General features: G+C 43.7%; 1 protein-coding gene across 8 annotated transcripts in view; it reads right to left on the bottom strand.

The window, feature by feature from the left end:
- The window catches only part of CPNE1 (copine 1), a 39186-nt gene that overhangs the window by 8707 nt on the left and 13052 nt on the right, over nucleotides 1–17427 (bottom strand). For all 8 annotated transcript variants that reach the window (XR_013957842.1, XM_080627596.1, XM_080627599.1 and 5 more), the window contains 6 exons: nucleotides 3677–3805; nucleotides 2952–3131; nucleotides 2122–2196; nucleotides 1853–1924; nucleotides 1439–1522; nucleotides 878–967 (listed from right to left, as the gene is read on the bottom strand). Coding sequence is in view for 7 of the 8 variants with exons in the window: in XM_080627596.1 (XP_080483722.1) it covers nucleotides 878–967; nucleotides 1439–1522; nucleotides 1853–1924; nucleotides 2122–2196; nucleotides 2952–3131; nucleotides 3677–3805 (630 nt within the window). In the remaining variant the exon portion in view is untranslated. The remainder of the gene's footprint in view (nucleotides 1–877; nucleotides 968–1438; nucleotides 1523–1852; nucleotides 1925–2121; nucleotides 2197–2951; nucleotides 3132–3676; nucleotides 3806–17427) is intronic.

Here is a 17427-nt window from a genome sequence, read left to right as displayed (position 1 = left end):
AACGTGCTTGCTTTTGGCTAAACCTTTCGGATCGAACTCCCAGCATGAGATTTCTTCACAGGATGAGGCAGGAAAATTCTACAAATGGAAAGTGTTTAGGAGTCGTGTAAGCAGAGAGAGACCATATGCGCATAGAACTATCTATGGATTTAAATGCCTTTACATTATCAATGCTTTGCTTAGAAGAGAAATTAACAGATTTGCCATCAGATTTTCTTTTGTAGAAGCTTATGAGAAGATACAGTTGTTCTGCTACTACCTCCATAAGCCAGGACCAGAGATAATCCATCATCATACACAAGACCACAAGCTACTGCAGTTCCGACTAGCTGGAACAGATTGAAAGGGAGTTGGGACAAGCCTGTCAGTCTCATGAATGGATGAATGAGAGAAGCATTAAGGTCCTCTCTATGTCAATATCCTAAGGCACTCAAGCTTGTCCAACACACACGAGCTTCTCAGTTAACTTAGAAGCAGTGCTAGAAAGCCACAATTTTAAATTAAACAAATCAACAATAAACCCAACCAAACCAAAACTCAAACCAAAATAAACCCAGAAAACCACAGAACAAAACAAACCCAACCCAAACCAAAATGTACCCTGAAACCCTGGCCAGAACAGTGGAAAAATAAGTTCTAATTCTTCTTCTAATGAACCATTAGGAAGAGCATCACTTCTGCATTTCCTGAACCCTCAGTCTGACAACTAAGAATTAACATATTAATATGGACTTCATACTTAGTCATATAATCACTTCTCTGCCACATTCCTATTGTAGAAAGGCAATGGAAAAATATCAATAGGACCGGACACGCTGATAACTCACAGTTAACATCAACAGATTGGAACAACAAAGAAAGAATGTGAAGGCTGTACCTTGATGGGTTTATTAAAATCTCCACCACAGAACGTCTGCAAAGGAACACTGAACTTCTTCCAGCATGGGTTTAAGTTGTTCTTAATCACCTTAAAAAAATACAGCATCATGTCACATGAGGGATGTGGTGTGCAAGTCACTGCGAAACGTATCATGAGTGTTCTGCGTGGCTCTCTAAGAACAGCCTCAGTCCATTCAACCCTGACGTGCATGGATGGCCAAGCAACAGCTCTTTAAGAAGTAAAAGCTTGAAGCTCAGGGTAAAGTTAAATTTTAGAGCTGAGCCAAGCTAACAGCTCATCATCACTGAATGGGGCAAGTCCTGCCACACTGCTCACTTGGTGCAGGGTCGGACTCTTCACTGAACCAGTTTCATGCAGTCACCAGGCAGTAAATCAACCATTTGCTGGCAGGTCAGTGAGCAGAACCCCTTTTTTGGGATATGAGACAGTTCTGGACTGCAGAACTGGTGCAAAGCATGACCAGGAGTGGGACTTCCCCTTTCAGTAGGAGTAAGTTTTCTGATCAACTCAAGAAAAGCATCGGTGTAGAAATACTACCTCTGATCTGTACACCAGCTGCCACATTCCAGCATCACTCTGCTTGTAGAACTCCAAAAATGGATCTGATTTACCCAAGAAATCCTGCAAACAAAAACCCAACATCAGCAATCAGCCTCCTCCATTTTACTCACATAGAGGAGAGCTGGCTAATACTTCACAATACACAGCACTTAAAACACAAAGTCAAACAAACTACACCACCTAAACCTGGCAGTTGAGTTTCTAGTTCGACATTGTGGACTTCAACAGGAAATTACGTCTCAAGTTTGCTTCATTGTAAGTAAAGGAGCACATGCATTCCTGCAAGAATTACCTAGCCTAGTTGAATGTCTGCAAATACAAAGAGAGTCCTGGCCAAAAGCCACTAACTGTAAATATCACACAAGCATGCAATACAGTTTAAAACAATACCTTTTTGTCCAAGTTTTGGGCTTCAATTTCCAAGTACACAACCCTGGTGTCTTTAATTTCCTCTGCTGAAATCTGTGCCACAGAAATGCAGGAAAAAAACTATTAAAGAAGGAACCCCAGAGTTTCGTTCGTACTTGGTCCATGAAAGAAACTGTAGTTTTAAGTACCCATCTTTCCTGTACACATGCAGCATTTGAAGATATGCTGACAGAAAACCAGAACTACGGAAGAGTGAGAAACCATTTTTCCCCCACAAAAAACTTACTTACTGTAATGGTGCCCTTTCCTGCTGGCTTTCCCTGCTTCAATTCCAGCGGTCGGGTGAACACAGAGCTGGACACAACCTAGGGTTAAAAGACAGATAAATATAAATACCAGGTTAGACAAGGAGCACAGAATCACTCCTCAAGGGCAAAATTTTCAAGCCCTTCTAAAAGATCTGAAAGGATTTAAATGCATTTCCAACAGCGACAGCCATCAGAGGTTGTGTTCCTGAATGGCTGAACAATCTGAAAATTGCCTTCTCTTGCTATCCACAGAACAGCACTCTCTAACAAGTCTCCAAACTTAACTTCAGCCTCCTATTTCTGCTGAGACACAAGAGGTATTTTCATCACAAGCAGCCAAAAAATCATTAAGAAGATGATGACTATTTAATTTATCAAGTCTTTCTTGAACAACATTAGCCTTCCTTTCTTCTCCTACCTCGCTATACAAACCCCTCATCAGGAAATGAATACAGAATCTCAAACAGCCTGATTTCCCCAAATTTACTGCCTGATGATCATTTTATATGAAGGAAACTCATTAGAGCTCTGCAAGCACAAAGCCTTCCTTACTTCCAGACTGCCTTTAGTGCTACAAGCACCTCCTAAGCAATTAATTGCAAACCATGTGTATTTCCAACCTCCGCTTTGTCACTGTGACAGAGATTTTTCTAACTACATTCCACAGTAACAGAAATGAACCTGTTCAATGAGATGGTTTCAAATCTGAATGTGACAAAGCCTTTGATAAAGCAATCTTTCGCCCCATTTTTCATTATAAACCAACGCTTGCTGCTACTTTGTACATCATTTAACATGCTTCTAACACATACCTGTCCCAGCGTGCACTCGATCCCTCCGAGGTAGTCATCATCATTCAGATCAAAGGACTTGTTATCGATATCATACACACCGAACTTCAGCTTCTGCACCTTCTCAAAGTAGTAATCCACAACCAGTTTCTTGCAGAATTCAGGGTTTTGGCAGTTCTTGATCCTCTCTGTGCGATCCAGCTGCGCAAACACAGAAACAAAGACACTGATGATGACCAAGAAGCACACTTTCTCCTTCACAGCTTTTCATCTGCACAGGTTGAACACAGGCACCAGCCAGGCTACGCACCCCAGCCCTTGCTCTGCACTCGGTGATGAATCAGGCCATGCTGGCAGGCTGACTGATGGCCTGCCAGGAAGGGAAACTACATTGGATAATAAATGTTACTATATGGGGGAATTCTGAAACTAGGGGGGAAAAGGCTGGGAGAGCACTGTATTCTGGAGCATGTGCTCCAGGGTAAAGGAAAGAGGGCAGTCCATACTTTAACAGGCAAATAAATGACCCAATGCAACTCTAATATATAAACATATGAGCGGTTAATGAAACAATGAAGGTAAAACCCCAAACAGAGTTTGAGCATGGGCATCGGGGGCTGCTTGCTGAATGCAAATGTAAATTAAACACATCACACACCCACTAGGAAAAGCAGTGGGATGGAAATAGGGAAAACCTGGCATGTCTGCCAAGGGCAATGTGGGGCTGACCTAATCCTAACCCTTACCTCAGCCCAGTGGCCCCCGCCCAGGTCCTGGAGCAGGACGCAGAGCGGATCCGACTTGGAGCCCAGGTCTTTGTCGAGGAGGCTCTGGCAGGACACCGACAGCTCTACCTTGGACACGCACGCGGCCATCTGCGGGCAGAGCACAGGGTCAGACCCACTGATAGACACACAGAGACCGACCGCGCTCCGGCCCCGCGCCCCCCGCTGGCGGCGGCACTGCCGGCCCGACGCGGGGCTCCTCAACGCGGAGTGGCTGCGGGGTCGCGGCTCCCCACGCACCGTCCGCAGCGGCAGCGGCGCCCGCCGCGGCCCGGCCCCGTTATCCCCGTGTTCCCATCGGGCTGTGCCCGCAGCTCCCGGCGGCCCCGGCTCCCTGCGGGCGGCGGAACGAAGGGCCCGTCCCCCCACCCAGGGGGAAGGACACTACAAAAGTCCCCCGCACACGGTGTGCTATGGCGGGGGCTGGTTACACCGGCCCCGGAGCCCAAGCTCTGCCCCTGCAGATGCTCTCGGAGCCGGTCACCTCCCGCAGAAATGAAACCCCGGCCGCAGCCACCACTCTGAGCTGAACGGGGCGAAACTGACTCAATCCCGGTGCAGAGCTGTGACCCCCCCCCGGCCCTGCACGGCTCCGCTCCGGGCCCTATGTGCTCCGGAGCCCCGCTTCTGTTCGGTGCTGCCTTCACAAAAACTGCAGCGTGAGCTCGTAACAGGGTGGGAACTGAATTTTATTACACATCAATGATAGAACCGGGCTGGTCCAAGCCTCTGTGTCCAACCTGGCCTTAAGCACTGCCAGGGATGGGGCAGCCACAGTTTCTCTGGGCACCCTGTGCCAGCGCCTCAGCACCCTCACAGGGAAGAGCTTCTGCCTTAGATCTAACCTAAATCTCCCCTCGGTCAGGTTAAAACCATTCCCCTTGTTCTGTCCCTACAGGCCCTTGCCAACAACCCCTCTCCAGCTTTCTCGTCGTCCCCTTTAGACACTGGAAGCTGCTCTTAGGTCTCCCCTTGAGCGTTCTCTTCTGCAGACTGAACAATCTGAATTTAGAAGATTAAATTAAACTAAATTTAGAAGATGAAAGCTTCAAGCATCAAAAAGCCATTCAAGAGACTCGACAGCTTGAGAGCTCTAACAAGCATCTGAAATGTGAATATTTCATAGGAAAAGTCCTTCAGAGTTCAGAAAATAAGGAAATCATTGTCTGGTCTTTCTAGTACCAGAGTATCCACAGGGCTGATACTTTCAGGGCGTAAATCTCTCAATGAAGAGATTAGCCTTTCTTAGACAACGTTTAACTCTTTTGACTGCCCTGGACAGATGTTAATGTCATTTAACTCACTATTGCATGGCACTCAGATGCTCCAGTGATGGTGGCAGGGCAAAACCAGTGCTCAGTAAGAATGTTAGCAAAGCTTTAGGCAAGGAGGATCATTGTTCAGCTTTCTGCTAAGGGCAGCAGCAGCTTTAACGCCAGCATCTTCAAACAAGTTGACCGGTTGACCAGACTACTCCAAATCTACCAGTCAGAGCCCTCCATCTTCCAATTCAATTGCCGTAAACCCCAAGTGAGATTCACAAATAAACTCACTGCCTTTAATAAATACATTTCTCCTAAAGCCACAAGTCAGGGTATTGGGGTTTTCCCTTACCTACACGTGCCATTGCACCAGACCAGCCTGCATCGCACAGTCACGTCTGCACAGCGCAGTTCTACAGACAATCAGACGTGTCTGTATGACACCAGCTGTTTGACAAGGAGGAAGATCAGGTCAGCCAGCCTCAGCTCCCGTGCCAACACTTCTCCTCTATTTTCCTCTACTGTAACAGAGGTTTCTGTACCAACAGGAGACAGAACCAGGGCTACTCTTCCTTCCCACCAGAGCACAAAGGATTAGGAGTAAAGTTAACCTCAAAGAAACAGCTCCCTGCAAGCTTTGGCATCCCCTAACAGCAGCAGTCCCTTTCTGGGAGGAAACCATTACTACATATCTCAAACTGCACACAGAACAAGTCCATACACATTTATATCACGTTACAAAGACACCAGTAAGTTAAAAGTGTGAGATGGGAACTTAAACCACACAACAAAGCTTGAAGGTGAAGTGACACAGATCAGTATCAATTATGACATTAAGAAAATACCCCACGGTTTCAAGAATTTATCTTTCAATACAGTAACACCCAGAAGGCTGTCTCATCCTGTTTTAGATTCAGTAATGGCATAGGATCTCCCTTGGAACACAACCCAGATGTTCTGCTGAACCCCTGGGAAGTTACAAGCCACAAGGGATCCTTCCCTACATCCTCCTCCACCCGGAGATCACAGGGCATGGGGCTGATGCAGGTGACAACCGGGACCACACAGGGTACATCCAGTTCGGCTGTTGGTAGCAGCAAAGCAGGAACTGTTTAACAGGCTGGACTCCCTCCTTGCCAACGCAGGGGATAACAAGAAAGCTGGTTCAGCAACCCCAGACAACCGTTATCCTTAACAGAATCAGATCAAATTCATGTTTAGTCTGAAAACATCAGTCTGAACGTCAGCCAGCAATTGTTTATATGTTGCTGCCTACAGACATCCTTGAGGAGCCCACACAAAGTTGTTTTTTCACTTCACAGCTTTCCAAATACACTGCGTGGTGTTCTCCAGTTTCAATCCATCCCTTGGAATAATAGCAGCAGAAAACCCTGCTCACACACACACACCAGTCAACACATCTCAGCGGCAAGAGCAGGGAGTAGGAGGTCTGTTAAAGACAAAACATCTATTTCAGTCAAGCCTGAAGATCTGCTTGGCCCCTAGGGAAGCACCTTTACTCAGTTATCCTGCTCATGCAATTACCAGAAGCAGCTCAAATCTCTTGAAACCTGCCTGTATCTGAAAAGCTTAAAAAGATCAAAAGCTTAGGTTGTTTTCATTCCCAAACACACACATACAAAAATACTGAAGGGGGGGAATAATAGTGGAGCTCCTCAGCAATGAGGAAAACTACCCCCAACCTCCCTTGTCAGATGTTTCTGAACAGGATTTAATGATGTTCAGCACTGTCTCAACAATTCTCTTTTCCTCCCTAAAGCAAAAGTTCTCGTATTTACTTTCACTCCTCATAGGAAACTGTATTTTACTGTAGTAGCTGCATCTCTTCTCCTATAAAACAAAATGAACTGTTTGTGATATCTATCATTTGACTTTCATCTCCACCTCTCTCCACAAAGGCTCTGCTCATTTCCTCAGAGGAGTGACCATCCTGAAGGCTTTGACGATACCACTTAGAACAACCTCACATCTAATCCAACCTCCCATCCCGTTTCCCATCAAGCAGAACCCTGTGATGCTTTCTTTTTCCTCTTAAGTTCCCGTATTCTGAACTTCTGCACAACCCTGCAACATCTTCTTGGTATTTCATCACTCTGAAGGCTGCCCAGCTGGCACACGCCAGCTTAATCCCAAGGAGCAAGCACTGTGCCAGCGGTATGGTTTTGAACTGAGCAAGCAGCGATGTTTCATCACTTACCAGTGCTTTGCAAACAGACACACGACAAGAGAAAAAGGTTCTAGGTGTTACTTTGTTCAAAACAGTCCAAGAAGGCTGGGAGTGAGTGCCTGATAATATATCACCCATGTTAGCCCTGTGAACTCTAGGGCAAAATACTACCCACAGAGGTCCAAGATCCCAAGCACATACTCCAGCGAAGCCTTTCCCTGCTCAACCAGACATCATACCAAGTTATTCAAGTACAACACACAATACCTCCACACTAAGTACACTTTAAGTGCTCAGACAGCCAAACTGAGGTCCAGTTAAAAGACATTAGGTTTACTATGCACACCACTGCTTCCCAGTAAGAAGATCACAAACTCCAACAGTTGTATAACATGAATGGAAAGAGGAATCCCGTATTCCCAAAGCAGCTGTTCTACACCAAATTGAAACACACCAGTAAAGAAGTTGGTCCTAAATAAGCAGAGACCAAAGAAAAGCTACATTCTAGAAATATCACATAGGAGATCCAAGTTACAGCATTCAGAAGAATAAGCGACTACTGCTGCTTTCTGTAGTTTCATGCAAGCATTGCACAACTTCCACCCTTTTCACATTTCCACAGAAAAATCAACTTCATCTCATGCAGAAAAGCACATTGTCCAATGTAACCAAAATCAGCTCCAGAGACAAGTCTAGTATTAATTTCTAACCATTCTTCTCCTGATTCAGCTTAACCAAAACTTAAAAGCAAATCAAATATAAGCAAAGGAGGCACAGTCCGCCTTGGCTTGCAGAAAGCTCCAGAACAAGCATGCCGGAAGGTTTCAATGTCCCAGTTCAGAGCTCTAGAGGGTCTCTCATTTCCCCAAAATGCCACATATGGGTGTCTGAAGCATAAACAAACATTTCTGTACTTATCCCTCTGCAGCAGGAGGGCCACCATTTAATCGACGAAGGATCAAGTGCTGGACCACATAAGGTGAGAATCACTGAATTACAACGTTTGTTCTGACGTGTTTCCATACCACACTAACCTGAAAGCCAGAGCCTCCCATTCCCCCTAACACTGGGGAGGATGGGGTGAAAAAGGAGAGCACAGGGCAAAAGAGGGTTGTGACTCTGATCACCCCAATGTGGCAGCTCACAGAACCCAGAGTCACAACAAGGACAAGAAAAACTGAACAGCTTCATGGCATCACACATCACCAGCAGGATTTTTAGTGGTGTCTTCTGGAGAGAACATTAGCTTTATTGCATAAGCCAGTCTTGTGGCCAGCTTGGTTTCACTGCTCCATATAAGATGGAATATAAGCAAGGATTCAGCACAAGAAAACCTGCGGTTTGTTCCTAGTTAATCACATGAATAAATTCTCATCAACTGTATCACACTGTAGAGGATACTCAATACATCATTTCAGTGTACACCAAGTATTACACATTGAAGAACTTGGTTAACTAAAGCCTGAGCACAGGTATTAAAGCCTTAAGGACAGCTGAATTCTGATGAGCTTATTTTGTACCAGACTGACTGCAGCTTCTGCCTTACATTCTGCTTACAAACAGAACACAAGCACAAGCAATTCTGCCAGCAGCACAAACCAACTGCAATTTTCACCCTCTCAGCCTTAAGCTACCCAACAACTCAAGAAATAAACCAACACATGTAACAGACCATCCTGGTTAATAAATCTTGCACTTCCCAACAACATAACATAGTTTTATCCTTGTCCATTGCTTCATTTAATCCCACATCTTGCAGTTATCACACTACACTCTTCCAAACAGCCTCTCTCTTCTCCTGCTGTGATCCTTGGATGTGCAGACCAGCAGAAGCAAAGCTTTCTCAGATTACTAGTTCAATTTTCAGGGGCAGCCTCTAACATTCCAGGGTTTGATATTACAGAACTGACGCTGAGGTAGCATCCGCATCACTTTCTAAATGTATGATTAAAATTAGAATCCTACTGTGATTCTGCTTTCCAGGCTCTAAAAGAAATCATTCAGGTTTGTACCATTAGATGCACAAAAAGCATCTTTACTTTAAACAGAAATTGAGGAGTCTCATGAGAAAGACCACAGTCCACAACAATTATTAGTCAATAAAGCTTCTTTCCAGCACATTGGCTCTTCCACACTACACAGAGCTCATTCCACAGCCCAGAAGCTCTGCACATAATAGAAACAGCTACAGTTTCTTCCTACAATTTCATTATTCCTGGGGGTTTGGAGCAGAGATGAGTAAGACCAGCATTACCGCAGGCAGATAATAATCAGTATTCTCCATACTGTGTTCCGAGTTATCTGTCATCATGTGTCAACTGATCAATCAAAGCTTTGTGGGAAGGGGGTTAATTAACTGTTACGACAAATTTGACATAAAACCTGAAACAAAAGGCATCTCCCAATTGTAAAAAAGAACTAAGAGCATTGAACAGTTACACACATCTGTCTAACCAAACTGCTCTGATGGCTTGATGCAGTCCGGGTGATGAGCAACCGCTGCCCATCATATAGTCTTCATTTCAGGGATGAGAGCTCCCAGGGAGGACAGACACAGCAGAAAGCTGACCTGTGTTTCCTACAGGGTGAAGTGTTGAGGGTGTGCCATTTCCCCTTGTCCTGACTACAACCTTATGCAAAGAGGTTACTGACTATTGCGCACTGAAGGCACTAAACACACATGACAAGTTATGACCTAGCTCTACTCACTGAGCTGTCTCCACATGAGCCCTGAAGCTGAGGAAGTGTCACGATGAAGATTTGGGGGCTCTCATAAGTCAGCCCACGGGAACAAGTGCTGAGCACACGTGGTGACAATCCAACCTCTGAGACATTCGCAGAACTGACTGAGAAGCAAAGCTCCCATTTACAATCATAAAAATAACAAGTACAGGACAGTTTTAAGAAAAAAAAAAGCTGAAATAAAGCACTAAAGTCACAAAGAGAACCAATTTCCAACAGAAAATGCCAACAAGAACTTCAGTCATTTCATTATCTTCAGTGCAGCTTTCCCCCCTGCAAACAAACAAGAGCCAATCCCCAGCTCTAAGGAAACACCACCACCTTCTTCAATTTCAACTTTACACTGTTCAATGTTCACCTTGAGCTTAGGCACCACCACCATCTACCTTAACCATAACCAACAAGCTCAAAGAAATGCCTGTGCATGCCTTTAGATAGATACATATTTTTCCCCTTTTCAGAGACATGTATCATCAAACTGATATGTGAACACTGATTCTATTTCAGATATTAGTTTGTATTAAATTACAACGGGGTTCAAATTAACACCTGAACTTAAGCAAAACCTGTTATTGTCCCATGCTCTTCATGCAAAAGAAAACAAGCTTCAAAGTTCTCCATAGCATTTAAGAGCAGAATATCAAAACCCATTTCCTTGCAAAGCTAACGTAAAGCAGGCTGGGGCTTTGGAGTCATTCCTTTGGCTGGAACAGTAACTGCAGTTCCTGAAGTGCTCACTGACTTCTCCCACCAAGTAAGATTTTTTTCATTCCTTTCATATTCTTTTATTCAGCTGCTTTCCCCTCCCCCGAACCCTGTGATTCTCAAGTATTCATTACTGAAATGTAAAGAACAACTTCACTGAAAAGCAGACTTAGAAGCTCAAGCACACTGACCTTCGAAACAACCCCAAACACGCGATTTTACACTGCAAATCATCTTTGCCTTTTTCAAGTAAAGACTCATTCTTTCCCTTTGAGACTCCTGCTATTCCCATCTCCAGCACATTCTGTCCTATGCTGGATAAATCAGGCTGGCTACAGCTCAATGCTCCACTCCTCAGTCCAAACTCCTTAAGCTGAGACAGGACTACACTATACTCCTCCATATTCACTGCAGCTTCACGTACAAGTACCACAACATACCACTTACACGCACCCATGATTTTTGATGCAACATCTTGGTGTTTCTTTTGCTGGTCCCTTTCGCAACCTCTACCCTTTCCAAAGACTGGAAATCTCAGCAATCCTGTACTTACTCCAGATCCCACATTTTACCCGTTCCCTTACATGTAGATACATCACACAGGTGACTTCAAGGCAGAAGTTCATTAAGGTCCATCTGTCTAGACTAGCGCATACCGTATGAACAGCATGAGCTCAAAATATGGCTTTTAAAAAAGGCTGATACCCCAGATGAAGTCTTCAGACTATCTGTAGTTGTCCTGGAGTTATTACTGCACAGAGACAACTCTTGCCTAAAAATGAGTAAGGACATAAAGCAGAAGCAACCTTTCAAGTTCTTGTGCATCACAGAATCCTACTCCCATATGACAGAATTCAGGATTTCTTCTTTACACACTGTAATCTTGAATATAACTCCTACTGAAATACAATCTGGAAAAAATCCCGTATTACTTCTGCAGTATTCATAAGAAATTCATTTCTTTGATTTACTCACTGCAAGTTCAGCCTTTCTTATGCCAATACCTTCTTTCAGTTCTTCTTTCTCCTTTTGTGTACATGCTTCTTTTTAAGAGACTCACATCCCCATAATACTTTTCTGTCACTTAATTATTACCATCGGTAGTACAAACATCTTCGCTTCTCCATCCTAATTTAGTGATGATCCAAAACAGAAAAACCTCCAAAAAAAGCCACCACCACAAAAACAGGGCACCAAGAAGCAGAAGAACGAAGGTAAGGCTATAGCAAGGGATTTTAAACATTGTTTCAGCCCCCCCCCTCCCCCCCCCGAACAACAACAGAAGTATTTAAAAGACACAAACCACCACACGGACCTTGTGTCCCTTTCCTGTTCTTCAGATCCACCTCCTCCTGCCTATGTACCTTCCCAAAAGCACAACCGCATTAGGACAACAGTCAAGCTATTCCGCTTGTCTCAGTGCCAAGCATGTCAAAATGACCATCCGATCTGCCTGCAGTATGGGAGAAGAGACTCTACACCTGCAGACAAGTATTTCCCCAAGTGCTTCTTCCATGCCTGCTGCCACAGTATCTGTACTGCAATACTTCCCAACCTATACCCTATACAAAAGCCTGTTGTCACTGAAAGGTTGAAGTTGCTACAAAGGTGTTTCACACCTTTTACAAAACACGCGTCTGCAAGCTCAGAACCTAAACCCCTACAACCCAATAGTGGCAAGCCTCAGACTCTCCCACAGGAGAGAGTCTTTATTTTCTCAAAGTCAAGTTAATAGTTCCAAGATATTTTTAACAAATACGACCAAACTAAAGCAGAGTTCTTGGAGCAAAAACCTGCCTGGTGAAAAACCTAGAGTAAATGCAACAGCTGTACAAGCATGAACTGAATTCCATTTACTCTGAGTACAGAGACTTGGAGCAACCACCATTAGGTGGAACCTGGAAGAGCACTATCTGCACAGTAAGAGACAAACTGAATAACTGCAACAGGCAGCACAGGACAACACAACAGACAGGCTCAGCACCTTAGCAGTTTGTTCACTGCAGGTTCTTCACCAGTCAACTTCTCTCTGGACCTAATGCAGCAGAACAAGGATTTGAAGACACAAAAAGATTAAAACTGTATCTGTTTTCATGTTACACACATAAGTGACCTTGGAATGTGGGCTGCTCAAAAGCATCCAACACAACAGGTCCTTACCATCTTTTCAAGACTACACAAGACAGAGAGGAAGGTTACATACTACATACCACAGTGCAGCTGGTGTAGAACTGGATTACAGGGGCTCCTCTCATCTTTCACAGTAACAGAATTAAAAGATACTACTATAGTTGTATTCAGTCAAAATAGCCGATATTTCACACAGATGCACCATCTGCAGACTTGTATTAGGATTTACATTACTACTGATTATTGGGTTTGTTTAAACAAAGCATTTTTGGCTTCAGAAAACTTACTGTTGCTTCTGCTTGAAGTTATTTTACCAGCACAACTAAGGACAGACTTTAACACGAGCAGTAGCACAAGCCATCCAGCAGAAAGGAAAGCACTGCTCGCACACCCTCCTTTCTGCTCCTGCAGTAATCAGGGTAGCCAAATACTACTTCCTCATTCAAAGAACTAGCATGGCATAGCATTACTTGTACTGAAAGGAGGAACTGCCATTTCGATTACTGTCTTAACAAAAATTACCCAAAGGGAGGGATGAGTGTCCAGAGGACAAAAAAAAGCCTTCCAAACCTTCAGGACGCTGGTGCAGTATGGCATGATGTTGTGTATGTCACTTTTCCGATACACTTGAAAGGGTTTTTTTCTTTAATAGGTGCACCCAGTTTACTCCAAACACTCTTCTATACTTACAGGGGTTATCACTGACTTCAGTGACGACAACTACAGTTGTCTTTATAAACCTTAAAACAGACTTGACCATCAAAACAAATCCTGGTTTACAATCTAAGAACATGCAAGATGGTGCAGGGCTCAGGTTTAACAGATTAACAGCAAACCATTTAGCTCAATTACAGATCTACATTCTACTATTAGCAACTGAATTTGGATTTCAGATTAGTTTATCTACTCACTAGTTTATTCTGCTTTTTCACACAAGCTCAGTGAAGTTTCTGAACCACAAACACTCTTCATTAGATTAGGGCATCACTTGATTATTTTTATTAAGGCTGAAGGGTGAAAGTTTGGCCTCAACCTTTCAACTTCAACGCTAAAGCCACTTCACTGATGTCAATGCTTATGTGCCTTTAACATGAGACAAATGAAAACATTCTGACACTGGCTTACTCCGAGACAAATCAGCTCCACATCACCACCCTGCACAGGCACTTACCTCCTAAGAGCACTCAAGTCCATAGGTGAAAAGAGCTCTAAGTGTTACAGAAAACACTCAACTGACTCGTATGAGACTGGACCTGTAACACAGACTGGCTCTGCAGCAACACTGCAATGTAGCAGGGGAATCTTAGGCAAGTGCATCAGTAATGTTTAACAACTCTGCCTGCCCTCCTTACAGAAGGGGGCTTCCCCTCCATTCCGTCAATGAATTGCCAAAGCCTAATTTTACTTTAATTAGTCTCTTTGCTTTCGTAGCTGGCTGCATTAATGTTCCTGAAAAAGAGATTTGTAATTCCTGCCCTTTTATTATTAGAATCATTTGGCTAATAATCCAACACTATCGGCAACCATCATTTTCACTTCCAAATTGAGTTTTCTGTTCAAACAAGCAAGGACCTTCCACTTTCCACATCCATCCTCCAGTCAAAACAGGCATCACTGCTTCGGTTACACTGCTGAAAACAGCAATGTTTTGTAATAAGCTCACATTATGGAGCACATTCTGGCAAACACCACCACAGCAAGGTCACTGAGCAAATAGGTGCTACACAGGCACCTGAAACCTCAGTGACAGCAGTCCTATGAATTTTATCAAAAAGGCACTCAATCAAAACTATCTAAAAGGAATTCTTGAAGGAGTTTAGGTTCTGACTATTTCCCTCCCCAAATCTGCTTAAGCGGCTAAAAAACATTTTCCAAGCTTCCTGCTGTCACACAGAGCAATGCCACACAGACACACATTTAATGGGAAATGGTTGAAATGAAACTATGAAACAGCTACCTGGAAGTTCCACCTACCTTCAGATGGTCACAATCAGAGCGACATCATCCTACTGATTTCTTTGGTTAACAACACTGCAACCACAATGTGAAGATTTCAAAGTCACCAGCCTTCCAGAAGCAGCAACCAGTCCAAAAAGCCAGGCTACACCAACCACGGAAGTTTTAGGCAGGATCAATTCTTGTTTTCCCTGTGCAAACCTTCCAAGTCCTTCATTTTCAGTTTTGGACTTTACAGGGAAAATGTACTCAACCACGTACTGTAAAGGCAATTCCCACTCTACTCCGAAGTTATCCTGCCTGTGACCTACTGTCATCTGAATGAGGAACTACAGTCTAATCACTGGTAACTCATAACAAAACACCTCCCAAAACTGGGGGGAAAATCAGCAATGCTGGTGTGAGAGTAGTAAATACAGAGTCACAAATTTGGCTTTGTGAAAAAGGGACTCATTGAAAGGAAACACATTCAGTATTTCTTAAAGCTTACTTTCATATCTGGGAAGCAACTGGCAAGACCATTTGAACTTAGGGCTGTAGATGTGAGAGCATACAAGAGAAAAAACAGCCACACAGGAGTAAGCTTTGGCTCTGCAGAAGCAGGAAAGAAAACTCGGGTCAGAATTCCTCCGGCTGCTCCTCTCCTAAGCTGCCATGCTGTGAATACATACATAAAAACAGAACACTAACAAAGGAAGTGAGGACCCATGAGTGAGAAAGAGTCCTGGCTAAACCATCTGACAATCGTGTTCAGCCTAAAGCTATGGAAAAGGAATATGGTATTTATACTCATGAGTGAAAAGGATCCAAGTCAGGAAGGTGGGAAGCACTCCCCGCACAAACAACACCCAAACATTCCACAAAGCGACAGCTCTGAGAAAATCACTGACAAAGTCATCCGTATAGAAAATAAGCTACGTTATACCTACCTGATCATAACACAGGGACAGAGCAGCGGGGTTGAGTGCACAGCCACAAACATTAAGGCAAATACATGCTACCAACAGATTGTCATTCCGTGAGAAAGCCAAATCTTTCAACTACAATCATGTTCTCACTGCCAAAACCAAACAGAAAGAGAGCCCCAGGAGGTTTCTCTTCCTGCAGAAGCATTTAAGTTTCTCTTCTTCCAACAGAAGTAATTCTTTCTGTACACAAACTCTAGCTCAGTCTTCCCCAGACCATGAAAAAACATACAGCCACAGAACAGAAGGAAGCATTAGCAAACCTGCAGAAGGACAAAGACGAGCAACTGTATCTGGCAATAGTGCTCCAGGCCCAAGGCACTGCTCCTCAAAAACCTCTTACAGCATCAGAATTTAGCATCTTTTCTTTCTTTTTAAAGACCTGCACAATATCTAAAGCAGCGAATTGACTAAAACTCATTTGTGCCCTAGACTCAAACTGTCTCCTTATACCAGTCCAGTTTCAAAACTGCTTCTTTCCAACCAGTTATCAAAGAGAGAATCTCATCTTTTCCTTGCAATAGAGCCTGTATCAAACAGGAATTGCAATGCTTTGATTCAGGGTCTAATCCACATATCTGGATAACCATTCAAAAACAACTGCTCCCAAAGAGTGGTCCATTGTCCAGCCAGAGGCTTTATTTAAGTGGTCTGTAACAGGAGGCGGGTTGGGTTTGCAGATCAGAAGGCGAACATGGTTCAGAGGTGCACACTGCTGAACACGCTGAGGACCAACAGCATTTGCTGTGGGAAGCAGCAGCTTTGGAACCACCACAGCAGAAGACCGAGGAAAAATAAGATACAGAAACCGCAAGTGTTATTTACAGTTAAGACACCACTGGTGTGCACAGGTAACTGCAGAAGTATTGTTTTTCTAGAGTCTGCAGTCTTTAGGGCACCAAAACACTGTCAGTGAAACAAGCTGCTAATTTCACACAGACAACTTCACAAAGAACAGCCTAAGCAATTCAGAACTGACCAGCACATACGTTCTTTAGAAAGCAGACCTTCAGTATCAACTGGCACACAACTATAGTCTTCATTTCTGCATCGATCTTCCTCTCCACTCACAACAAATTCAGAGCATGGACATTCAAGGAAAACATTAAATGCCATGCAAGGAACACTACTTAGAATAAAAAGTAGTATCCTTTGTTTTCCTTTAAGCTCTCATAAATCCACATTTAGAACATGGCAACAATAATTCATCAATAAGGAACTGGCTTTAATGTTGTCTGTGATGTTACAGAATTGACTTGTGTTAAAAACAAAATCCAACTGTGACATTTACATGTAACTGCTTGAAAACTTGGTAACTTTAAAGTCACCCTCATCTAACCAGCGCAGTTCTTCCATAAACTATAGAGTGACAAACTTGTGATGTATATTATATTCATACTTTCTCTTGTGAATGGGACAGCAAAAATATGTATGTTTAACATAAATCACCTTGTGAATGTAACACTTCACCACTTGTTTCGGAAGTAGTACTTTAGGCACTAACACTTAAGGAGCTGCTATAAACACCAACTTAGCCAGCTGTATAAACACAAGTACCTTCTTAACATAACTTGGAAGAAACTGGGACATCAGTGGCATCCACTGCATTGTTCCAAGGAGACTAAGCAGGATGTCAGCACCTGACATTCAGAGCATCAAAGCCAAAACAACTGTGAATTTGAGCAGTGTCCGCTCTCTTGCTAACTCTTATCAGCAGCCAGCCTCAAAGGGAATATTCAAGGGCAGTTCATACCTTCCACACTG

The sequence above is a fragment of the Psittacula echo genome (genome assembly GCF_963264785.1).
Source record: "Psittacula echo genome assembly, chromosome: 12".
NCBI lineage: Eukaryota > Metazoa > Chordata > Aves > Psittaciformes > Psittacidae > Psittacula > Psittacula echo.
This window is presented reverse-complemented; position numbering and strand designations above follow the sequence as displayed.